This window comes from Natator depressus, chromosome 7 (genome assembly GCF_965152275.1).
Source record: "Natator depressus isolate rNatDep1 chromosome 7, rNatDep2.hap1, whole genome shotgun sequence".
In the NCBI taxonomy this organism is placed as follows: domain Eukaryota; kingdom Metazoa; phylum Chordata; order Testudines; family Cheloniidae; genus Natator; species Natator depressus.
Genome location: NC_134240.1, coordinates 77,601,289 through 77,628,343, shown reverse-complemented (window position 1 = coordinate 77,628,343; position 27,055 = coordinate 77,601,289). Strand labels below are relative to the sequence as shown.

The following is a 27,055-nucleotide window of genomic DNA, read 5'->3' as shown; positions in this document are numbered from 1 at the left end:
AAATTAAGACTATAGGGCAAGGAAACATGCAGCTAAGGGGTCAGATGAGTCATCAACATGGACGTTGACGCTACTGAGGCTGATTGGGGGTGGTTGTGAGGAGAGGAACTGAGAGATCCAGGAGTTGAAATCAGAGAGGACAGCTGATGGGGAGGGATTGGGTGGATAGTAGATGATGACAAGATGGAGTGGGAAGAAGAATTGGATGTAGTGCTGTTCAGAACAAAGAGTGGGAAGGAGGTGGAGTGGGAGGGCTTTGGAAACAGCAGGAGTTGGAGAGCAGAAGCCCCACACTCCCACTACAGTCTGATCCAGGGCATGGAGTATGAGAGAAGGAGATGCTTTATAAGAGAGGGCAGGTGCAGAGGTAATGTCAAAGGGATCCAGGTCTCTTTGAGAGCCAGGGCCTGGTGGGAGCAAGATATGAAGTCATAGATGAGTGTGTTTTTTTTTTTTTTTTTTTTTTTTTAGAAATGGTAGTAGACATTTCAGAGACAGCAAGAGAAATGCAAGGGGGAAGGAGGATGGATGTGAGATTACGAACAGAGGCAGGAGAGGGGCAGATGTAGTGGAGAGGGTGGGGAATCAGGCAATGTCACCAGAGGTCAGGAAGAGGTGGTAGAGGGTGTGGATATGGCATCTAGATTTGTGCTGGTGGGTCATCAGAGCCGTGGGTGAGTGGTAGATGGACAAGGGCCAATACACACAACAACAAAAAAGAAGGGAAATGATTTGAAGGTACACTAGTAGGTACCCTTAGGTAGCTGGAGTGAATGGCCTCTCAGGCCAGGAGATATGACCAGGCTGACCCGCTTGAAAGATCTAAGTACAGTGGGGCACTCCAGGATAGGGACTGGTCTCTGGCACTAACAGAAGCTCCCCCTGAGGTAGCTGGACTGTGGTGTGGTGATTTTCATTGAGATTGAGCAGGTATTTCAGATTAATTTACTGAAATTCTTGTATTTAATTTTATAATCTATACTGTACAAAATGCAATTGTTTATATATAAAATAATAAATATTTTGTTTTGTGTTATCTAATTTTCCCAGGTATATGTGGAATTTGATGACCTTGAATGGGAAAAACGAGAGTGGGTTAAGGTTTATGAAGATTTTGCAGCCTTCTTGGTGGAGTACCAGCTGGTCTGGGCAAAAAGAAAGGACCCTAGCCAGACTCAGGGATCAAAGATCAAACAAATTCAATGGCCTGCATTGGTAAGATATTTGAAGTGTCATTTTTAAGCTTTTAAACACAGAATGTTACTAGGAAATTGTTTAATTTCATTGTAATTACCTTGATGATGGAAGTTAGTTGTTTTCTTGTCTGTCAGTCTTGACTCCGCTGGTCGAGCAAGCTCATGTGAAAGGATGGGAATTCCGTGATACTAGTCACTCATTTTAATTTAATTTTTGAGGTGATGCAGACCATGATAAACTTAGTATCTCCTAGTGATATAATAAAACTGATAACACCTCTTACAGACAAAGCAGTTTGTGTTAATTAACCTAGTAGCACTATGTTGCACTGGTACAGGGAGATTGGAGTTGGGTTAACAACTTGCATCCCAGAACTCCTGACTACGGAGGGCTGAGGAGGCAGTGTAATTCTAATGGAAATAGCAGCATACGTAGGAGTTGCGTCAAGGTCCAGAGAGATGACGGGTGAGTACAGACTCATTGAATCAGTGATAAAATAGTCAGTTGCATCTTCTCTGAAGTGAGAACTGTATCCCTCTGGATATCTGCAGTGACACTCAGATGCTGAAGCAGATGAGAGGGTTAAAGATGGCTTTTTCGCCCTGTTTACTTAGGAAGCTATTCTTGTTGCTGACAGGTCCTGGGTAGTCCTAGGCTGTGATGAGGATCTGATGAGGTCATCTAAAAAAGGGACGGACATGAATCCATGTCTTCCTCAGAGAACCTACTAGCACAGCCAGGATCTTCCTAAAGACCCAAGTTGAACCCGATTGGGAGAATCTTGTATTGAAAATATTTTCCATTGTAATAGAACTGCAGAAATCTCCTGTAACTTCTCAGACTGGAGTGTGAAAGGAGAACGCCAACAAGCATATCAATATCATGAGTCTTGGGGATGCTTAGCCATGATATGATGATGATTTTAGTGTCTCCATCTGGAATATCAGTCTCATGGTGAAATTGTTGAATAACCTGTGATGTAAGATGGCCTCCAAATCCCCATTCTTCTGTGGAACCATAATGAATATGTTCTATAAAACCTTTATGTTGATGGGGCAGGCTCTATTATCTCCGCATTGATGAGGTGGGAAATTCTTATGTTTTTTCCTTGTTTTGTCTGTATAAGTCAGTTGGCAAGCTCACCAGCCAGGGAAAGTAGAATAAACCTCCCAACAATCATTTCGTCCATGTCACTTTCTTCGGGGCTGGCTCTGTTATTCACAAAAGATTTAAAAAGCTGAAAATATTATAAACACTGGGTGCAGGAGGCCTGTCCCACTTTCCAACGTCTGGTAAGGGAGCAGGCACTCCTGTTCCTTTTGGCAGTATTCAGCAGGCATTCACATGATTCTAAATCAGCTGCCTCTTCATCATGTGCCCTGTTAAGCAGTTACTGGAAGTTGTGGATTCTAGCCTTAAAGTTCAAGGCTCGTAACATATTGGGAAGTGCATATGCACCCAAGGACCAGCAACCTAGTCAAATTTCCCCAAGATGAAGGAACTTAAATGGGGTATTCTGCATGGGGTAAAATCTCTAAAGCCAACTCCTCCTCCCCACAGATCAGGTAATCTCCTTGAAGGTAAGTGTCCTGTAGTTGTAGGGAATGCTTGAAGCTGGATCAATTTCCATGTTAGCCCTGCCTGGAGTTTCATGCCTCCCTGATTGAAGCAAGACTTTTTCGTTTTGCCTGGTGTTAAGTTTGCGGCCTTTAGAAAATTATTAGTTTTGACTTAGCTAGGTGATTTTGTATGGTTTTCTTCCCTTTTTGGCTTTGGCCATCATTTTGTGCATGTGTTTACCAAACTAATTCCCCTTATGCCCTTCTCTCCATCCGGAGTACTTTGTGGATGTCATGAGTGGCCTAGCATGACAGTCAGCTTTTTAGAGCCATAGTTGTCATTGGGTCGTCGTACTGGAGGCCATGGAGCAGCATTTAAACGTAGCAGGTTGAGCGAAGCTTCTATCCTGAAACGAGCACATAAAGAAACAATTTAGGGTGGGCTTCATGCCTTGGCGATGAATGGCTTTCACTTGGTCCAGTTTGTCTGTTCAGATTAGGATGGCTCAAGTAAAACAAAAAATTGAAGCGGAGTGCAAAAGCTGCCATATTGATGTTCCTTCTTCAGGATAATTCCATTTTTGTGTCAGTGGGCTCCTTGAGCGGGAACTCATTCTTTTTGGGCATTGGTGTCCTTGTCCAGTGGAACTGCAAACATATCTTGGGTGAAATAACAGTACTTTTTGTCCTTTGGTAGAGTGTTGAAATTTTTAATCTGCCTGTGTAAGTGCTTGGATTTCTTTGGGCCCTCGCATGCAGCCTTAATCACATTGTCAAAGGGAGGATGGGGAGGAACACAGTATTTCTTCTTGAGTTTAATTGAGATGTTTGTCTGGGACACCTATTTTTGTCTGCCTCCTGAGTCCTCTCTGTGGTGTAGAAGCAGTTTTAGGTCTGCTAGCACTCTCTAAAGCATGTGATCAAATAGGTGTGATGGGAGCAGCTTCTCATTGGACCGAGTATCAGAGGGGTAGCGATGTTAGTCTGTATCCACAAAAACAATGAGGAGTCTGGTGGCACCTTAAAGACTAACAGAGGAGACTCCGTGCATCTGAAGAAGTGGGTTTTTTACCCATGAAAGCTTATGCCCGAATATGTCTTTTAGTCTTTAAGGTGCCACCAGATTCCTCATTGTCTTCTCATTGGAAATTTTTCAGCTTTGGCTTGGTCTAGTTGAGCTAGCTGAAGAGCAGGAAGGGGCCGCCTTTCTTGCATTCTTCAGAAACATTTTTGTTTTCATTGGCTTATGTTTTCTGGATCTGTAGTTAGGTGACGAGTCTGAGACGGAATGCTTGACTGTCAAAGGTGAAGTTGCCCTTTCTGTCTGTCTTTCGTCCAAAGGAGAATTTTCCTCCTCACCGGTTAGTTTCTGGTTTAGGTATTCAGAGTTTAAATATTTTGGTGGTTTTTTTTTACCCCATCCCAGATTCTTTTAGAGCAGCGTTTCTCAAACTGGGGTCCGTGGATCCCTGGGGGTTCTGCAAGGGAACTCCAGGGGGTCCATGGGCCCCACTGATCAGCTACTCCCCTCCCTCCCTCCCAGCACCTCCTGCACACTGCAGGGAGGAGAAGGGATGGGGGCACTCATGGGAGGGAGCAGGAAGAGGAGGGGCGGGGTGGAGCGAGGGCGGGAAGAGGTGGGGTAGGCATGGAGCCTTGGGGAGGGGGGAGAAGGATGGAGTGGGGGTGGTGCCTGGGGCTGAGCAGGGGGCTTCAAGGTCTGCGGCAAAATTTTAAATGAAAATGGGGGTCCTCGGATTACTAAAGTTTGAGAACCACTATTTTAGAGAGCTTTCCTTTCTCTTTAGGGCCCTTTTTTCTTTAACATGGTTATTTTCCTTTGAGCTCTCCTTGCCTTCGGAGGTTTAGGGTAGATGGGGAAGATTTCTAATGATTTCTCATTCTCCTTGATTGGGAATTGCAAGCTTGATCCATAAAGGAAGAAATAATTGGAGTTCACAGTCCCTGGTTCAGGACTGTTTAGAAGGAGGGCTTCCTTTGACCATGATGCAGAGAAGCAGTATATATCTTGCCTGTCTGAACTGTTATGTTGCTCAGGGGAGGGCTCTAGAAGCTTGTTGGGAACTTGACCTATCCATCATCTGGGAATTGTGTGCTCCTCTTACTGAAGGCTGCAGAGTGATGTAACCACCCTAACTCCAAAGTGGGTGTGGGTGTGTGTGTCGCGGGGGGGCAGGTATCAAACATTGCTCCTTTTAGCACACCTGAGCCGCAGTCTGAGGGCAAGTAGGGAGGAGTGCTGCTCCAGCAATAATTTTATCTTGGGACCTCAAGAATTCCCCCAAAAGGCCAAACCTTCTTCCCACTCTCCTCCGTAGGTAATCCAAATTTGAGGAAAATTTTAAAGTACTTTAGAGAATTTTAAAAGTGAGTCAGGAGGAGGACTAGCTGGCCCTGACTCAAGCCAGACAGAACGTTAGAGTGGCCGAGTAAGGGGAAGAGCTTGTGAAATGTATCAGCATCTCTATTAAGGAAGTATCTGCCATTTGCAAATTAAATCCAGAACTTGGCAATGTTAAATCTAGGTTTGCTTCTGAATGACCAGATAGCAGTGATGGCAAGCTAGGTGCTTTCATGCTTTGCAAGAAGAGTGCAACCTCTTCTCAGACCTTGCCATAGTAGTTACACACACAACAACTAAGTAAAACACCCTCATAAGGAAATGCCAGAATTAAGGTTGTGTGTGCAGTCTTAATTCAGCCTTCTTATGCATATGCATTACACTAGTCTTTGGTTGCATGATCACATACCTTTTTTTTCCCCGGGACCCCTGCCTCATTCAGTGCATAGAATCACTGGTGCTGACTTAATGAACAGCTATTGAAAATTTTGTCCTCTTTTCATGGTTCCGTGTATGGCGCCACATGTTATTTCCTGCATACTGTTCAAACCCTGCTCTGACAAGAATTGTTAATTTTCTCATGGGCTTTTCTGTGTTGCATAAATTCTAATGCGTTTATTTTTACAGCATCCCTGTGAGGGGCTGCTGCTGTTCCCATTTTAACGATGGGGATTTGAGGCATAGAGAAATTAAAGTAAAAAGTATCCAGTAATTTTGATTACTGAATTCGAGACACCTAGGACCTGTTTTTTTCAGAGTATATAGCATTGAATAGCACTTTGTGTTCAAAACACATATCCCATTGACTTCAGTTGCAGTGTTAGTGCTCAGCACTTCTGTAAAGCAGATCTCAGGGTTTCAAATTAGATACTCAGAACATAAGGAACATACAATTAGTCGCCAGCTGTAAACATCCTGATCATAGGCTATGTCTGCACTACAGAGCTTACAGCAGCTGCTGTAGTGCTGCTAGTGCAGATGTTCTAAGCTGATGGGAGACAGCTCTCCCATCCACTTACTCCAGCCCCCGCAAGCGGCAGTAGCTTCTACCGCCAACATAGCTCTGTCCACACAGGAGCTTACGTTGGTATAACTTACTTTGCTCAGGGGGTGGCTTATTCACACCTCTGAGCGACATACTGACGGCTAAATCCTGTGCCCCGATGAGTGGAGGCAGGAGGAGGAGTTTTGGGAGTGATGCAAAAGTAGCAAAAAGGCATCTGGAATCAAGAACATAGGATTAAATTAAGTTGGTGAAGTAGAAGTGTTTAGTTAGGAAGATGGCTGAACTGAATAAGGAGACAACTAACCTTTAGTGGAGGAAGTTAGCCAGGTCCATGGGATCGCTGCCAGACATCTTCTGTGTGGATAATTAATTACTAGAGAGGAATGGTACATTTTGCTTTTTTGCAAATATTTGTTGACAGCAGAGGAATAGTCAGACTTACGAATCTTGGATTCCTTTCTAGGCTCTGGAGGGGAGTATACTTGAGTGGGTACACTCTTTTCTGCCCATTCTCCCAAGTAGTAGTATTAGTATTATTTCTATTTCCACAGTGTCTAGAAACCCTCATCATGGACTAGGATCCCACTGTGGTAGCTGCTGTACAAACACAGAACAGAAACAGTCCTTATCCCAAGGAGCTTCCAATCTATAAGACAAAAGGATAAAAATTGATACAGACAGATGGAGTACAAGCAAACAATGAGGCAATATTGGTCAGCATGATAGTGGTCTCTTCATAGTAGCAGCCTAACTGTTGTCAAGTTTTTTGTATCATATTTGCCTGATCTCTCAGTTAATTATTATTTAGAGTTTCCAATTTAACTTTCTAGTTTGGCAGAGTCCAACTGCCTCTATGTCAGACATAGTTATAACTATGAGGAGGACCCTGTGCACACGGGAGAGAAATTCACTGAGGAAAGATTTTTATTAGCACATTTATCAATATCACAAAAACTACAAACCAGCAAAGTAGACTAGGGTGATACACGGTGTTCAGCATGATAACTTAAATACTCACATCATCCTTTGCAGGGGAGCTCGGTAGTAAATATCCTGACCCATGTGTGGTCCTTTGGCCTGGCAGGTTCCAGGAAGTCTCCCTGGAATGAACAAGCAGAGTACCACCTTTTGTCATAGATTAAGTAATGCCTACCATACCTAAAGCATATTCAGTAGGGGTTTCAGCCCTTTTTCTTTTTGTGTTTTCTCACCCTACCATTATTGGGGTACTCTTCTTCCTTAGGTCAATAAACCCTTCACCTCAAACTTACTGGCGTGTACGTAAATTAATTCCTGTGGCATTCTTGTGGTTGAACATCTGCTGATGTTCCTGACTTGAAAAGCTGGTACAAACTGGCATCTTGTGGTCACCTGTCAGCAGTTTAGCAACACTTACTTATGCATCATTCTCTCTTGTGACATCTTGTAATACAAGTTAATTTAAGAATTAGTTTCTTATGCCAAGTCTTTGACCTTAATCCCCAGTTAGTTTGGCTAAGATATTGTCTTACAGGCTTGAGAGCTGTAGGCTTTTATGTTACTACCTTAATTCATACTGACTCCTTACCTTTATGCCGCTACTGGCTGCAAGTTTTCTGGCTATGGCATGGTCCCTTTTGTCTTGTCCTCTCTAATCTGTCCGTGTCCCAGACACTTTCCTTCCTCCCTCCCCCTGCCAGATGCAGTCTCCTTGCTGAGCCAGTCCTAGTTCCTTCCCTCCCAGCACCTCATCCGATCAGTTAGTCTCCCTCACCTTGGCCTCCACTCACTTCCTCTCTCCGCCATCCATGTTCCTCAGCTTCACTGGCTACCCATCTTAGTCTCCCTGCCTGGGTTCTTTGTCCTGTTTATGTTCCCATCATTCTCTGGCTCTTTGTCCCAGTCTCTTTGCCCAGACAGTCCCAGTTTCCCTGTCCATTCCCCTCCGTTTCCATGCTGTAGGTCTGGCTCCTGTCCTCTGTGCATTGGAATCAGGTAGCTTCCTCCCCCATGCTTGTGTGGTTCCAGCACAGGAGGAGATACAGTCTCCGTGATTCCAGTTCTAGATTCCAGTGCCCAAACTTAGTCTGAGCTCCAGCAGCCCAAAGCTGTAATTGCAGGGGAAGTCCTGTGCAGACCTGAGCTGGAGTATGCTCGCGCAGTGCACCTTGCTGTGCTCTTCTAATCGCCCTGGTGTCTGGCTGCTCAAAATCGGACGCCAGACGATTTGCCTCAACCTCCCACCCCGCCATAAACGTCTCCCCCTTACTCTCACAGATATTATGGAGCACACAGCAAGCAGCAATAACAATGGGAATGTTGGTTGCGCTGAGGTCTGACCTAGTCAGCAAACAGCGCCAGCGAGCTTTTAAACGTCCAAAGGCACATTCTGCCACCATTCTGCACTTGCTCAGCCTATAGTTGAACTGCTCCTTACTATGTCCAGGCTTCATGAGTTATGGGAGCAAGGGGTAGGCTGGGAGCTAGGCTAGTTATGGGAGCAAGGGGTAGGTGTGACCGCACGGTGCTGCTGGCTGGGAGAGCAGCCTGAGGCAGAAGCCTCCAGCTCGCATGATATTCCAGGCAGGACTGAATCTCCAAGCGGCTCCATGCTTGCCTTGGTATGGCATCTGCATGGGTAACCCAGGAAAAAAGGCGCAAAACGATTGTCTGCTGTTGCTTTCACGGAGGGAGGGGTGACTGATGACATGTACCCAAAACCACCCGCAACAATGTTTTTGCCCCATCAGGCACTGGGAGCTTAACCCAGAATTCCAATGGGCAGCGGAGACTGCGGGAACTGTGGGATAGCTACCCACAGTGCACCGCTCCGTAAGTCGATGCTAGCCACGATAGTGACGACATACTCCACTGACTTAATGTGCTTAGTGGGGACGTACGCAATCGACTGTATAAAATCGATTTCTAAAAATCGACTTCTATAAAATTGACCTAATTTCATAGTGTAGACATATCCTTATATTGTTCTAAGAATTGTGATCTGATATAATTCTCTTTAAGAATTTAGGAAGGATCAATCAGTTGCACACATACCACAAGGGAAATGACTGCCTAGGAAGGCGTACTGCGGAAAAGAATCAGGGGGATCATAGTGGACCACAAGCTAAATATGAGTCAACAGTGTAACACTGTTGCAAAAAAAAGCGAACATCATTCTGGGATGTATTAGTAATAGTGTAAGCACGACACAAGAAGTAATTCTTCCACTCTACTCTGCGCGATTAGGCCTCAACTGGAGTATTGTGTCCAGTTCTAGGCACCACATTTCAGGGTGGGATAAGAAAGTAGGATAAGAGTTCCAAATCCCCTTAAAGGAGGTCCAGATCTCACAACACAAACCTCGTATTTTTTCATGCTTTGTGTGTATAAAAGATCTTCTACACTTTCCACAGTATGCATCCGATGAAGTGAGCTGTAGCTCACGAAAGCTTATGCTCAAATAAATTGGTTAGTCTCTAAGGTGCTACAAGTACTCCTTTTCTTTTTGCGAATACAGACTAACATGGCTGTTACTCTGAAACCTGTGCTGGATGGAATGTTTATTCCTGTTTTTGTGTCTTTTTGTAACTTAAGGTTTGGCTTGAGGGATTCTCTGTTTTGAATCTGATTACCCTGTAAGATATTTACCATCCTGATTTTACAGAGGTGATTCTTTTACCTTTTCTTTAATTAAAATTCTTCTTTTAAGAATCTGATTGATTTTTCATTGTTCTTAAGATCCAAGGGTTTGGGTCTGTGTTCACCTGTACAATTTGGTGAGGATTCTTATCAAGCCTTCCCCAGGAAAGGGGGTGTAGGGCTTGGGAGGGATATTTTGGGGGAGGACATCTCCAAGTAGGCTCTTTCCCGGTTCTTTGTTTAAAACGCTTGGTAGTGGTGGCAGCATACGATTCAAGGACAAGGCAAAGTTTGTATCTTGGGGAAGTTTTTAACGTAAGCTGGTAAGAATAAGCTTAGGGGGTCATTCATGCAGGTCCACAGATTTGTACCCTAGAGTTCAGAGTGGGGAAGGAACCTTGACAGGCTAGAACACAGAACTTAAACTCCACATACTGGGAGCTAGTGCAGAGGACTAGCACACCATGCTCTGCGTGTTTTAAGTGGTGATTAAGCAAGCGGCCACATTCTATACCAGCTTCAGATTCAAAATGAGTTTTAACATGTCGTCCCATGTAGAGTGCATTAGGCTTATAGTAGAGGCTGGGCTAGAGGAACTGTATTAAGGTTGTCTGATATGTTCTATTCTAATGCCCTGTTTTCAATTATTTATCACTTCACCACTCTTTCACTGAAATTTTCCATGCTGGATGTATATCTCAGGCTGAACTTTTTGGAAAATTTCAGCCAAACTGGTTCACTCATTTCTCAGAATGTCTAGGAAAAATATGTTTTGCCCATGTTAAATTCTGGCAACCTTTTATCTGAAGAGCTCTAGTGCCCCTACAGTTTGGAGCAGGGATGTGAAATTTGGGAAGGGTGGTCTTTGTGTCAGGAATGTGCCTTTTCCTGTCACTGTGAAAGGATGCTCAAATTTGGCCAAGTTATAAGCCTTTGGAAAAGTGCGGTTTGCACATGCTCAGTAGAGATTTCTTCAGTCTTAGCTAAATTCCTCAACGATTCTATCTGCACAGCATCAGAGAGGCTTTGAAAACCAGTTTCGTGACTCGCCAGGCTTCGGTGTGACAATTGTGTGTGTTTTTCCTTGGTGCAAACCCGCTCCGTTTGTTGACTTTAATTCCCTGTAAGCCAACCACCCTCCCCGCTTCGAAATAAAGTAACTATTGTTTTGAAACCATGCATTCTTTCTTAATAAAAAAAAAAAGAGAGATAATGGACAAGGTAGCCCAGGCGGGGTGGGGGAAGAGGGAAGGACAAGGCCACATTGCTTATTATTGCCACAGTAAAAATTAAACTGTTTGAATGACAGCCTTCTGTTGCTTGGGCATCCTCTGGAGTGGAGTGGCTGGGTGCCTGGAGCCTCCCCCGCCACATTCTTGGGCATCTGGGTGAGGAGGCTATGGAACATGGGGAGGAGGGTAGGCAGTGGATGCAGCGGGGGTCTGTGCTCTTGTTGGTTTTCCTGCAGCTCCAACAGACGCTTCATCATGTCCGTTTGCTCCCCCAACAGACACTTCATCATGTCCGTTTGCTCTCCCATTAGCCTCAACATCGCGTCCTGCTCCGCTCTTTGCGCTCACTTAATTCTTTCCTGGCCTCTGCCACTGAATGCCTCCATGCTTTAAGCTGTGCCCTATGAGTGCGGGAGGACTGCATGAGCTCAGAAAACATGTCATTGCGAGTGTGTGTTTTTTCGCCTTCTAGTCTGCGATAACCTCAGGGACAGAGATGATAGGGGGAGCTTAGAAACATTCTATGCTCTACGATTGTGGGGGCACTGCATGGTCACCTGTGCTGCTGAGTTCGCCACGCTGACCAAACAGGAAATGAAATTCAAAAGTTCCCGGGGTTTTTCCTGTGTACCTGGCCAGTGCATCTGAGTTGAGAGTGCTGTCCAGAGTGGTCACAATGGAGCACTCTGGGATAGCTCCTGGAGGCCAATACCGTCGATTTGCGTCTGCATTACCCCAAATTTGACCCAGCAAGGTCTATTTTTAGCGCTACTCTCCTCATCGTGGGGGGAGTACAGAAGTTGATTTGGGGAGCCCTTTAGGTCGATGGAATGGGGTTGGTTGTGTGGAAGCAGTCATTTTAAAAATTACCTAACATAGCTAAATTCGACCTAATCCCGTAGTGTAGACCAGGGCTAAGATACAAATGGGGGTGCCCATTTTAGACAGTCCTTTAAAAGGAAGGACAGATATATCTGTCTCAAACCCAAAAGAAGGGAAACAGGTATTCATGAACATGGGAATAGGCAAATCAGCTCAAGAACAATCTGAATAGGATCAAAGGCATCAGTCCTAAAATGTCATCAAGAAATCACTGCACATGAGTGTGATCAAAGAGAGCCAGAATGGCTCAAAAAGATGCATCATCAAGACAACAGGACAGACATGAGAGCCCAAGAAACTGTCTAGATCCAGAAGAACAAGATTAGTATATGGGCTAAATGTTACAGTAAATTATGAATGCTGTATCCAGGTGGTTGGTTATAAGGATAAAGGGATATTGTTGAATTGAGACTGGGCTGTGTAGCAGCCAGGATCTTTTATGTGGATACAGTATACTTACTGGGTATAAAATTATAATTAAATTGATGTTGTGATATGTATTATAAACACATTTAATAATGAAGTAACAGGAGAAGGAGATTTTCCCTATTGAAGAAAGTTCGATTTTAAAGGTCTATATTTTAGAATGTTTGTGATAATTATTAGAGAAGGGCCACCTGTGGTGGACAGCGTTAAGAATAAGTGAACTGAAAGATCGTATACTCTAATAATGCCTGATGTTTTATAGATATTTGATAAGATTAGATGAGATTTGTTTCTGTTAAGAATTAAAAGCAAACCCTTCAGCAAGTAACAAACACACCCGTGGAGGAAGTAAGGAGACTTCGGGTTCCTACAGCTAGAGGGGATCGGGTAATAATGCGAGAAATGAATAGAAAGGGAGGGAAATGGGATAAAAGAACAAAAACAGATGTTAAATATTATGTTTTAATAGAAAAAATATTAAAAACCTAGGGCTCAGAACTTAAACATTTATGGTATCAGCATCACAGTACAACAAAATAAGTATTAAAAAAAAGGAAAAGCAATATATGCGAGTTTTAACATGATTGTGTGTATAATGGGATCTCTGTCTAAACATGTCTTATTTAAAGAAGAGGTGAAGATGTAATGTAATGTGGCTGCTTTTAACAAGGGGGTAATGTTCTGTCTGAGTGCAGACATAGTATTCATGGGTAAGTTTAGTAATGTCATGACTGTTAATGTTAAGGGGATGAACAATCCAACAAAAAGAAAATGGGTATTTTGCTTACTACAAAAGGATTTTCCTAATATAATCTATTTCAAGGAAACACCCTTGGAAAAAAATGATGATAAATACCTGATTCTTCTTTGATGTGCCTGTGGGTGCTCCACTTTAGGTGTCTGTGCCTCCCAATGCCTTTAATTGGATATTTTTGGTAGTAATGCCGCACATCGACAGCAGTCGTCTTGCGGTGTCATTGGCGCCTCATCTAGCATGTGCGCGACCCTACCCCCCTCAGTTCCTTCTCAACCGTCCTTGGCCTGAGACAGAGCTCCATGGTGGTGTCCCAATGTCCTTCGATAACCTTAACAAATTAAATTAGATAGTAGAGTTTAGTAGTTAAATAGTATAGTTAGTATTAGAGTACCTAGTTAGTGCCTAAGTTTAAAAAAAGAAAATCTTTCCTTTGTTAGCTTCTTCTGTAGCGCAAAACCTATCCGCGCTACAAAATGCTTGGCTCCCCAGAATTTGAGATGCAGCTCATGCCACAAAGCCATGCCCATCTCAAGTGGGCATTCACTCTGTGTCCATTGCCCTGGGGAGTATCACATCCCTTAGAAGTGCGCTCACTGTAGCAACCTAAAAGCCAGAGCCAGGTGTAACAGAGACCTGTGTCTAAAATTGATACTAATGCAAAAATAACTTCAGCCAACCTCTGACATGGGGCAGCAAACTTCTTCAGGTGGCTTCCCTGGCACAATCTCAACTACCAAGGGCACCCAGTCCTCCAAAAATGTGAGGAAAAGAGCCACAACCTCCACAGAGAGAGAGAGAGAGAAGCGGTCTCCAACCAGGTCACTGTCCTTGGTGCTGACTTCTGCACGAATGAGCACCTTTGATGAACTGGGCACTTCCGGCACTGTCCGCACCGCGGCCTGTGCTGAGCCCCACCACAAGGAGAAGGAGTTGAGGCTCCTCCTCAATGGCACTGTCCACCCTGATGAGGGAGACAGTGCCGCCGCCACCATCATAGGTCATGCCGCCGCCACCAGCACTGAGGACTCTGTTGGCACCAAATGACAGACCCAAGATGACACCGACCACTCTGATCAAGATGACATATAATCCATTGGCACAGACATCAGTACCATATAAATCCATGGCATTGATACCGACAGTACTGAAACCAACAGCACCACGGTAATTCTTACAACAGAAGGATATTGCAATCTCCTCGGTCCCGCAGTCACCCCTGTTCAGCACCTACAGTTCACCTGAGCATACTAATATACAGCAAACAGCATTGCCTATTGCCCCACCTATATCGAGCGATAAGGACAATGATCAGGACGAAAGTCTCTTTTCGTCTCAACACTCTTCACCCACTGAACGGAGGCCACGACCCATGACATCCAAAACCAAGTACAGACAAGATGTACAACCTTGGTATGGACAGCCTTGGATGTTCCCACCTATGTTGTTCCCCATGCAGTGGACCCCTTGGGACCCTTGAGCGTCATATAGGGCTCATCATACTAGACCCAAGACTCCAACCAGGAGCAAAATCTGGTTGCCCCCCACCATCCCCTAGCCAGGAGACTTCAGTGGTAGTGGAGGACACAGGAGAAGAAAGAGAAGAAGGCACAGACCAAGAGGTCACATTACCTGCACGCAATTCATTGTCATCCCCAGATGAAGCCATAATGCCACCACTCCTTACCACGGCTGACGACTTCAAACAATTCCAAGAACTATTTAAACGAGTAGCCATCAATCAAAATATCCCACTGGAGGAAGTGCAGGAAAACCAGCACAATTGTTATACATTCTCTAAGATAGCTCTCCCGATAAATGATGCCATCTCAGAACCGTGAAAGACTATTTGGCAAACGCAGGTGATGGTACCACCAACGTGCAAAAGGGTGACAGAAAATATTACATCCCCGCCAACGGGATGGATTTCCTGATCTGCCACCAACAACTCAAGTCTCAAGTGGTCTAAGCCATGAATCAAAGTGGCAAACAGCCTCAATACAGGTCCACCCCTCAGGACAAGGACTGCAAAAAGCTTGACCTTTTCAGTCAAAGTGTACTCCTCAGCAACACTGCAATTTCGAGTCACCAACTACACTACTCTCCTAGGTAAATAAAATCACGACAATTATGGCAAACTGCAAGACTTGATTGACAGCCTGCCAGAGGAGACATGGTCACAGTTCAAGGCCGTAATAACTGAAGGACAGCTGATCACCAGAATGACATTACAGGCGTCTTTAGGTATATCAGATACAGCTACTGCCAGGGTGCTGCTCAGAGCCTCATGGCTCCAATCATCTGGTATTCCCAAAGAACTTCAGGTAAAAGTTGAGGACCTCCCTTTCGATAGCAAAAAACTCTTCTCCCGCAAAACAGATGAAGTTCTACGCTTGATGAAGTTCTCATGAGCAAATCCTACGTATGCTAGGCATATACACACCACTTACAAGAAGATGATGCTACCTACCATATCAAAGGCACAGAGAGACATCATTGCTCCCAACAATGACAGTATGAATCTCAAAGAAACAGCATCCACAAAGACGGCAAACACCTCAAGTCAGCCGTCAACATCGCAATCAGCTTCTGCTAAACGGTTTTGAAGATTTGGCCAATACCAACTTCCAACCAGTGCTTTGGCCATTGACTTTGCCCATTTTACCTTGCCTGGGCATCAATTACAATGGATCAGTGGGTACTGGAGATTGTAAGATTGGGCTGTGCCATCCCCTTTCTCTCCCACTCTCCAATCTCACCTCCGTCCCTCTTCAGGGACCCTTTTCACGAGCACCTCTTAAGACAGGAAGTAAACCATCTCCTACATTTAGGTGATGTGGAGCAAGTTCCCACACAACACAGAAGGAAGGGTTTTTACTTCCATTACTTCCTGACCCAGAAGAAAAATGGTGGATGGAGACCCATCTTACATCTCAGAATGCTTAACAAATTTGTGTAAACTCAAGATTCAGGATAGTCACACTGGCTATGCTAATACCAGTGCTAGAAAGGGGGGACTGGTTTTCAGCCCTCGACCTGCAAGATGCATATTTTCATATCTCCGTACACCCCACTCTCAGACTATTTCTACAGTTCATAGTGGGGGGTGATTACTGCCAATACAGAGTACTACATTTCGGCCTGTCGACGGCACCGAGTCTTTTCCAAAATCCCTGCAGTATTAGCGGTACACTTAAGAAAACTTCCTGTACCTAGTCTTAGACGATTGTCTACTGAAAGGTACGACTCAGAGAAACAACAGATGTGGTGCAAACACCATCTCCCTATTGCAGAACCTAGGGTTACAAATTAACAATAATCAATCCTAGTTCCATACAACTGGACTTCATTGGGGCACACCTCAACTCCACTCAGCCCAGAACATCGCTACCTAGGAACAGATTTATGACATTGAACAACTTTATCTCAGTAGTCAACAACCCAGTCTTCAAACATAGGCATGAACTTGCTTACAACTATTAGGTCACATGGTGGCCATGACGTTTCTGGTAAGACACACGCGACTATACGTGCGTTGCCTACAAAGCTGGCAGAGCTCAGTATACATCCCCAGTAAACACAGCCTAAATAAGAGTCTAACAGTACCACCAAAAGTCTGTCGTCTTACAATGGTGGACAAAACCAGAAAATGTGTGCATGGGGGTGTCCTTTCAACAGGATCCACCATAATCACAATGGATGCCAATGGGGGAGCCCACCTGAACCAACACACTGTTCAAGGAAGGTGGTCAACAGTGGAAACTCAACTACACATCAGTCTTCTAGAGCTACATTCAGTACACAATGCCTGCAGGCATTTCCTACCAATGGTGAAGAACAAGTCAGTCTGGCTAATATAGCATGCATGTTCTATATCAATTGCCAAGGAGGAGCTTGCTCCCACTCACTGTGGTCTGAGGCCATGAAACTGTGGAACGGGTGCATACAAAACAAAGTAAATATCTCTGTCTCCTATCTCCCGGGATGTGAGAACATGATGGCGGATACACTAAGCAGACATTTCTCTCAGGAACACAAATGGAAAATAAACAACAGAATCCATAGTCAGTATTTCAATGATGTGGCTTTCCCCCTGTCGACCTATTTGAGTCATCACTAAACCCCAAGTGCCCACTCTTCTGCGTCAATCATTGGTGGATACCTTTCTCATCACATGGGACACATCACTCCTGTACACATTCTCACTGATCCCGCAAGCGATGCACAAATTATTTGCTGACAAGGCCTACTTTCTACTGAGAATCTCAAAGTGGCCCAGAGAGACCTGGTACCTTTAACTGATGGGCATGGTGGTATGCACCCCACGAACTCTTCCACTTTGGGCGGATCTCCTCTAACAGGACAATGGCCAGACTCTCCACCCAAATCTGGAAAAACTTCCCCTGAAAGGTTGCATTCTTGGTCGCAATCACCTCCACTTGACAAGTTAGTGAGATAGGGGCCCTTATGGCTGACCCACCCTATACCAGATTCTTTAAAGACGAGGTCATGTTGAGACCACACTCAAAATTTTTACCTAAAATATCAACATCCTTCCATATAAAGCAACCCATACACCTCCCCACATTTTAATTCCAACCACACGGGAACTCACAAGAGATTATCTTACATACGCTAGACGTCAGATGAGTGACAGCATTTTATTTAGACAGAACCAAGACTTTCCGGAAGTCCCCCCAGACTTTTTATTTTCACAACAGAATGCTTCAAGGGATGCACAAATATTCACGCAGAGACTATCTAAATGGATTTCTACCTGCATCCAACTCTGTTATTGAATGAATAACACCGAACCCCTAGAAGGGATCAATCCCACTCTACAGGCTCAATAGCAACGTCAATAGTGTTCTTGAAAAACATAACGATAAACGTATGCAGACCAGCTGCCTGGGCTTCAGTGCACATGTTCCCGAACAATTCAGTCACTCAAAGCTCAAGGTCAGATGCTATAATAGGCCTCACCATTCTCTCTTCAACTGTCCAAGCGAATCTGAAGCCCTTTATCCACAGTGGGGCATTGCTCTACAGTCCCCTGACGTGGAGCACTCACAGGGACATCACTCAAAGAAGAAGAGAGGATTACTCATCCTGTGCAGTAAAAGGTTCTTTGAGATGTGTCTCCTTGTGGGTGCTCCACAAACCACCTTCCTCCCGTCTACTTTGGAGTTTGCATTAAGGACTCTATGGTAGAGAAGGAACAGGGAGTCTGGTCACATGTGCACTAGATGAGGCACCAACGGCATTGCGAGATGACTGCACACACGCAGTCCAGACGGATGCTGCTACTGAAAATCTCTGATCAACAGTTCTGGGATGCACCCACACCTGAAGTGGAGCACCCACAGGAACAAATATCTCAAAGAATCTCCATTACTGCATAGGGTGAGTAATCCTCTCTTTCTTCATGGACACAACTACCATATGTGTCTCAAGGGCAACCTAATAGAAGAGGGGTGGCAATAATCTTGGTAAAAACTTCCCTTTTATTGTCTCAGCACAACTCAGATATATTTTAATTAAGGGGTCCTTGAAAAGGTAGACTTCTCACCTTAGCTAATGTATATACTGCCAATCAAAGGCAAGCTTCTTTTTTTAATCTTTTTTTTTTTTAGGGACTTAGGAAACTTTAAGGAAGGGGATATTATTCTGGGGGGGATAAGGGGTTTAAGAGGTGCTTAACCCGACCTTAGATTGATTGAATATACACAGAGAACATTCAGAAGAAGCAAATGCAAATTTGTTGCATCACTTAAAAAATGAGGATTTGGTGGAAGTCCGATGGGAGATGAATGCAGATATCAGTGACTATACATATTACTTTACTATTCATGGATATTATTGCAGGATTCATATGACTTTTGTTTCTAGGACATTGGCTTATTTAGTTTAAAAAGCCAGTCTAGGAGTTATAACTTGGTCAGATCATGCCCCTACATATATTAGATTAAAAGATTGGGCTTCAGTGGAAGAACAAAGATCCTGGCACTTGAAAAGAACTTGGTTTTCTGACCCCCTGAGAATTCAAGAGCTGAAAGAAAACTTTCAGAAATATATAGAAGAAGATAAGGAGAAGGGATCAATAAAAGTATCCTTTAGACAGCTGGAAAGGTTCCTTATAAATAAATCAGCATACCTCACAAAAAAAGAAGGAAAGAGAGGAAGTGCTCTTGAGTTTTTTTTTTTTTTTTAAAAGAACTTTGTTTTGGAAAGAAAAGGAGTACTTGTGGCACCTTAGAGACTAACCAATTTATTTGAGCATAAGCTTTCGTGAGCTACAGCTCACTTCATCGGATGCATACTGTGGAAAGTGTAGAAGATCTTTTTATACACACAAAGCATGAAAAAATACCTCTCCCCACCCCACTCTCCTGCTGGTAATAGCTTATCTAAAGTGATCACTCTCCTTACAATGTGTATGATATAATCAAGTTGGGCCATTTCCAGCACAGTGGCCCAACTTGATTATATCATACACATTGTAAGGAGAGTGATCACTTTAGATAAGCTATTACCAGCAGGAGAGTGGGGTGGGGAGAGGTATTTTTTCATGCTTTGTATAAAAAGATCTTCTACACTTTCCACAGTATGCATCCGATGAAGTGAGCTGTAGCTCACGAAAGCTTATGCTCAAATAAATGGGTTAGTCTCTAAGGTGCCACAAGTACTCCTTTTCTTTTTGCGAATACAGACTAACATGGCTGTTACTCTGAAACCTGTCGTTTTGGAAAGAGACATTAATCTACAGGATCTAAAAGAGTGCATAAGAATATAAATGAGATAGGTGGGCACATTAACCTATTAGAAGCTGGTAAGACTGAGTAAACAGATATGCTAAACAAAAACATTGGGCTTTTAACCAGAAAGTTAAAAACAGAAACGGTAAGTCAGCCATCCTTCTGACTAGCTACACAAAGGGGCTTCTCTGAAACTTTTACTAGCTTTTTCCGTATTTTGAAAGAGGCAAAAATTATTCTTCCAAAAGAAAGAAGACATCTTACCAATTGTGTATCATACAAACCTATTTCTTTAACATGGGCGCTCAAATTTGTGCCAGATCGATAGCAAACAGATTGCCATGTTGCCCAAATATGTTCACCTGCATCCATCTGGGTTTGTAGCAGGCAAGCATCATCTGGTAATATCAGAGGAACTCTGAATTTGATTTATAATATTGATTTTAGTAATTTTTCCTGTATGCTGCTTTCTTCACATGCTGAGAGAGAGCCTTTCAGCAATTGGAGTGGGAGTATTTCAAACAAATTTTGGTAAGGTTTGGTTTTGGAAATCAATTTTGTAGGGGCATATCGGCCCTTGTGATAAATGAGGGGGCGGACCCTCCCTTTTATGGACACCCAGCCAGCCAGTTAGCTATAAAGTCCCTCTTGGTGGCTGGTCTCTGCTTGTTTTACCTGTAAAGGGTTTAAAAAGGTCCCTGCATAGGTAAAAGAAAGGGAGTGGGCACCTGACCAAAAGAGCCAATGGGAGGGCTAGAACTTTTTTAAATGGGGGGAAAAGACTTCCCTTTGTCTCTGGTAGTGTTGTTCTCCAGGAAAGAGGGGAACAGGGAGCAGTTATGCTGTGAGAAGCTGAAGGCCAGATATGAAAATCATCAGATCATATCTAGAACTACTTATTTAACAACCCAGAGATGAAAGTAGATCAGGAATGTTTAGAGAGATGCGATTAGGTTTATTTCTCTTCATTTCTTATTGGCTTGTGGACTCCTCTGTGCTAACCCCAAATGCTTTTTGTTTTGCTTGTAACATTTAAGCTGGACCTCAAGAAGGTTATTCTTGATGTTTAATTTTTGTGAGTGGGTTTTTTAAATCTAGCAAAAGCCTAAATTCCAGATGTATTTTCTTTTCTTCTTTTCTCTCTTTTTTTTTTTCATAAAACTTACCTTTTTTAATAACAGGATTGGATTTTTGGTGTCCTAAGAGGTTTGTGCATATGTTGTTTAATTAGATGGGGGAAATAACTAATTTCCTTTGTTTTCTTTCTCAGCTCTTCCTCAGGGGGGGGGCGAAAGGACTTGAGGGTACCCCACAGGAAGGAATTCCCAAGTGCGCCTTCCTGGGTCCCAAGGAGTTTTTTTGCACTTGGGCAGGGGCAACTTCTACTCATCCAAGGTCAGAGAGAAACTGTGACCTTGGGAGTTTAACACCAGCCTGGAGTGGCCAGTATTCATTTTTAGAATCCTTGCGGCCCCCGACCTTCTGCACTTGAAGTGCCAGAGTGGGAATTCAGCCTTGATAGCCCTGTGTATTCATTCTTGAGTGACTGACTGCGTTACTTAATGGTCACCAGTCCCCACCTTTCAATTTGTGTAGGAGTATGAGACAGGATACCCCATTATCTCCCTCTGTTTGCTTTGCCGATAGAGACATTTGCAATAAATGTGAGAAATAGCCCGTATGTAAAGGGCATCAAAATGTCTTTTGGATTAGAAGAAAAAATAGTTTTGTATGCTGCTGGTGACTTGTTATATTTGCAGAATCCAGAAGTCTCATTAAAAATTATAGAATAACTGACTTTGTAATGTGGTCAGGTATCAGGTGTCAAAATAAACTATGATGAATCTGAAATGTTAGGAATTAATAGTCCGAAAAGGGTAAAAAACTGTTGTCAGCTACATATATATATAAATCTTTAAATCTTTAGGAATGAATAATGGTGGCGAAACAAATCTGTTAAAGGCAAATTATCCTCTACAGTGTAATAAAATTATAAAAGATTTGGAAGAATGAACAAATATGAAATTCCTTGGCTAGGCGCAGGGTAGCTTTGGTAAAAAATAAAAGTTACTTTGTTTCAGTGCATCTCTGTTGGTATCCCTGACAAGACGTTAAAAACATGGCAGGATGCCCTATTAAATTTCATATGGAATCATAAAACCCAAAGGTGAGTTCTAAAGTTCTGTATAAGCCTACACAGTGGGCTATATTAGCTTTCCCTAACTTTAGCTCATTTTTGTGTACCACAATTAAAATGTGATAAATTAGCTTTATGACAGAGCATCCAAACACTGGTAAAACTCTGACAAGACTGGAGCCCAAATATAGCTATTCATAATAATTGTTGGGATAAAAATAAGTTGAGATCACCAAGAATAAAAAGTTTCAGAATAGTAGCCGTGTTAGTCTGTATCCACAAAAAGAAAAGGAGGACATGTGGCACCTTAGAGATTAACAAATTACTAGTTAGTAATTTGTTATTAATAATTACAAATTGTTAGTCTCTAAGGTGCCACAAGTCCTCCTTTTCTTTTTTCAAGAATAAAAAGTATCATCCAGACCATCTCAGGAGCTTGGGACAAATTTTCTAAATTCCTGTAACCGGGCCTCTCTCCTTCAGCTAATTTAATTAATAATCAGGAATGTGTCCCTAAGAAATCCGAACATGACTATGCACTGTGGGTAAGATCTGAGATTACTCAATTTGGACAGCTGTTGCTGCTTCCTGATTTGAAATTATACCAAGAGGTATGTAATAATGCAAATATAATCCTCTATTTTCTATATCTACTAGTCAAACGTTTTATTGTGAAATCTGGGAAGGGGTCTCTATCTAGACTTTTAACCACATTTGAGGAGTTGACTCACGAGCAGGGTGAGGTCTGTGACACAGGGTGGAACAAAAGGCTTAATTTCCAAGATATATACAGTTTTGACTGAAAAAGATGTTAAGAAAACAACTCAAATGAAAAGATGGGATAGGTATTTGGGAAAAGAAACTGATGTGGATGAGCAGGTCTGCATGTGAGAAAGGGGATGTACATTTTCATTTTGTGTAGCTCATAAAGAATAGTTTTATAAATTACTGTATAGATGGCTTCTGTCTCTTGTTAAGATCAATCACATTTTTGCTACTGAGGAAGCACTTGATTGCAGGGAAAAGGGAACATACTTGCACATGTGGTTGTGTCCAGGAATTAGATGGTTTTGGGAGGAAATTATATAACAGATTCATCTCATGACAAAATGCTGACTTCCCTAACCTGCTTGCTTAATGCTCCAGTAAAGAATCTACATTTTTAAACAGAACAACAAATTAATCTTTATATTTTTAGCAGCTAGACTTTGTATTGCACATTATTAGAAATGTAATCCCCCCTCCCCCCCAATGAATTTTTGGTATAGTATAATATTGAACTGTCCTTGTAATGGAAAATCTTTCATTCACAAGTACGGATGGATGTCAGAAAGGGAGGTTGTGTTGAATTGCTCTACAGAACATCCTAAATAATATAGGAGAAGACACCAACATGAAAATGTATGCTGCTAAATGGAGAAGATTTTCAGCTTGGATGAACCATCAACTTCAGCCTCTTGAGGCTTCATTCCCTGCAATTTTGTACTGCTTACTCTCTCTAAAAGAACTTGGGGCTTTCATTTAGCTCTGTAGGGTGCATCTCGCAGCTCTTAGTGCTTGCTATCCATCTTTACAATGTAAAGATGTATACAGTCTTTTGTTTCCCTTTCCCACTATGTCCAAATTCCTTAGGGGTTTGCTGAGGGTGTTTCCATCTATATGGGAACCAACCTCCACAGGGGGATTAAAATGTTGCTCTGGCATGTCTCACGGGTCCAGCGTTAAAGCCCATGGAATCATATTCTCTCTCACACCAGTCTTTGAAGAATTCCTTCCTTGTGGCAGTCACATAATCTGTGAGGGTTGGGGAGATAGGAGCTTTTATGGTGGATCCCCTTTTACTATTTACTACTATTTCTATTCTGACAATGATCCAGTAGGCTACACCCTAAATTTCTACCAAAAATAATGATAAATCTTATTTGAATTAGGTCATACTTCTGTGGCAATTTTTGGACAGTTTGTACAATTTAGAAATTCTGGTTCGTGTTAAGATATTGCTGTATCATGGAAGGTCTCTCTGTATCTGCCATTGCTGGCAAGTCTTTAAGCATTTACCTCTGTCAGAGAACATTGTGAGTTGCTAGAACTCAACAGGCATCTATTCAATGTGAAACACCTTAGGACAGTGGGTTTGCTCAAGCTGGGAGAAGATGTTTCCTCCTCTTACCTGAAAGGAGGGAGAAAGCGGTGAAAGTGGAAATTCCCCAAGTAGACTAAAGAAACAGAGGTATTGCTGGTGGGTTATACAAAGTAGAGAGACTCAGGCGCAGGGAGTTTTGGAGAGGAGAGTGGAAAGGTGATGGTCAGTCCAAGGTCAGAAAAGGTGAGTTGAGGAGAAACGGCTCCATGTTTCAAAACATAAGCTATGCACTGCGACTAGAAGGACTCTGATCCCAACCCAAAGAATGCTCTGGAGTGGTGAGATAACTGAGACAGGGAGATTTGTGTATGGTTTATTTTCTTTGTGTGCATCTGTGTATTTCTCATGTGATTAAGTAAAGAGCAATGATTTTAGAATCCTGTGCAAAGTATCTGTGCATTTCATGTGTTATACCTACTGTGTACCCCCTTAAATGGTAAACCAGAAGAGAAGTACCTTTTGGGTGGATGTCTGGGAGAGGGCATGTTTGGGGTCAATCAAGCGCTACACCTCTCATGGAGGTGGAGTACAGAACTCGACTTTACAGGCCACTTAGGTCAGCAGAAAGGACTTGGTAATATAGACACATTATTATATCGACTTAATGTGGCTTATGTCAACCAAAGTTTGTAGTGTAGGCCAGGCCTAGGCTGCTGCACTTCAGCAGAAGTTGTAAGATCCTCGATGCTAGGAGTGCTCCTGCTGGGTATGCACAGGGAGCTAGGATAAAACTGTAACATGACACACAATGTCCAGAGCATAATTATTTACAGTACCAAAAGTAGGTTTTTTTTTCTTGAACACTTCTTAGCTAATATTTGATGTTTGTAAATGTTTCTTGGTGATCCTGCATACATGCCAACTTTATAAGTTAAAGTATAATTTGTCTTGGACAAAAGTTGGATGCTTATTGTGAAAAGTACTGTGCAGAAATGGTCTTTGACAAGTCTCATGTTCAAAACTAAACCTTGATAGAAAATGGAAGATCAGACAAGCACCTGTGAACTAAAGGGCCAAGTCCCAGGCTAATATCTGATTAGCAGGAATGTGGTATAGTGCTGTTCTTCCTTAATAAGAGTATGTCTTCACTAGCAATGTTAAAGCACTGCCATGGCAGCACTTTAACGTGGCTGTGTAGTCGTGACACCAGCCCTTGAAGAGAGAGAGCTCTCTCAGCGCTGTAAAAAAAAACCCTCACCCCCACAAGGGGAGTAGCTACACTACACTACCACTTCACAGCTCTGAAACTTGCAGCGCTCGGGGGGGTGTTTTTGCAGCTCTGTAAAGTGGCAGTGTAGACAAGGCCTTAGCCTTCAGCATGGGGGTAACAGGAAGTTTGCTCAAGCACATGAAACTTCAAAAGTTGCAGGGTGCTGGAGTTAAAAGGAAGTCTGAGTGGTGAAGGGTAAGCTACTGGTATGTAGAAGGTTGTTGACTATTGCTACAGAGGCACCCTGAGTTGGGGAGCTGTCTCCAATTCTCTACCTTCTTTTTTTGTTTAAGCTGTAGTAATTGACTAATTTACTGGAAAGCCAGCTATTCTATCCTGCAGTAACTTGAATCAGCCCTCCCACTCCAGGAGTTTGAACATGTTGTTCTGAGTGCTTCCTTCTGATGTTGTTAGAGCAACACCCTTCTAGCTCCTGTCTAAACCAGGAATTTGAGGAAGGGTCCAGAAATTCCAAATGTGATCTTGATTACTTTTTAAAAAGTAAGTGTGGTTTCCAGTGTAGTTTTGAAAAAAACCGATGACAGTCCTTTAAAGGAACATAATCAGGGAATTTCAGGAAATGAGTTAAAGGTGGTACTATTCCTGCTTCTTAGTCCCATTCCCCAAATTTTATGGTTTTACATTCACATTTTCTTTTTTTCTGTTTCTCTCTGCTTTTGCTGTCAGAGAGAGAGAGAGAGACCCCACACACACATGAAACCGGGAAAAGACTGTCTGAATACACAATGAAAATTACTATATATAAAAATCAGGGTGGTTTTGATTTAAATCAGATTGATTTAAATCATGATTTAAATCATTAGTCTGGAAGACTCGACTTAATCATGGATTTCTACATAAAAGTGCATTCTTGTTGGTTGTTATAACCTTAATACATATCTTCACAACTCAGAGATGGAAGTAGGTTTTGTTTTTAGAAGGTACACACTATACATTTTTTAAGTGATCTATTTTGAAAACTTTTCAGATTAGTTTTTCAGCTATATCAGAAAATGAATAATTGCTTGGTCATTTCATTTACCAAAGGTAATTGAAGCAGATTTTTATGAAGTCATTGGGAGGTGAACTATCTCCAGTTCAACAGGTTAATCATTAATATTTGGAGGATTTTCTTGCAATGCTGTATGAGGAGGAGAACATCACCAGACAGACGTGTAAATTGTTTTATTTAAATAAAGCAACAACATTATGGATTTTTTTCTTCAACAGCAAAAGTATAATATTTTAACAAAACAAGCATATGAATTTTTGAATTTAGTTAAAACGTTCAAGTTGTTTAAAATCAGGTTTGTTTTTGTTAAAATTGTTTTTAACTAAAATAGTTAAATGTATTTTTAAAAAAACCCAAAATTAAATAGACTGTCAGCCAGGTCAACATGAGAAACTTAAAATATTGGCTTCTGCAGCTAACTCAGTCGTCTTCACCTTCATTTTCCTGTTCATAATCTGGAAAAGAAAAACAAGCTTTCCTGCTTTTTCAGGTCCCAAACGATTTCTCAATTTGGAATGAATTAGTCCAGAGGAAGAAAATATTCTTTTTACACTGGCAGAAGAAGCTACTGCTGTTAAAAGTGAGATGATCACTTCAACAGTCTCTGAATCCAAGTGCTTAAGTGACTTCCACCAGTTCACTGGTGTGACTTTCTTTAAAACATCATCAGCAAACATATATTTCTTGAATGGTTCACCCTTCGCTCTGAAGTTTATTATAGTTGGCATTATGGAGGGATGATTGCTGGATGTCCATGTCATA

General features: G+C 42.6%; 1 protein-coding gene across 2 annotated transcripts in view; it reads left to right on the top strand.

The window, feature by feature from the left end:
- The window catches only part of JMJD1C (jumonji domain containing 1C), a 302,451-nt gene that overhangs the window by 101,625 nt on the left and 173,771 nt on the right, over window positions 1–27,055 (top strand). For both annotated transcript variants that reach the window (XM_074958855.1, XM_074958857.1), the window contains exon 2: window positions 1,051–1,215. In XM_074958855.1, the coding sequence (XP_074814956.1) occupies window positions 1,051–1,215 (165 nt within the window). The remainder of the gene's footprint in view (window positions 1–1,050; window positions 1,216–27,055) is intronic.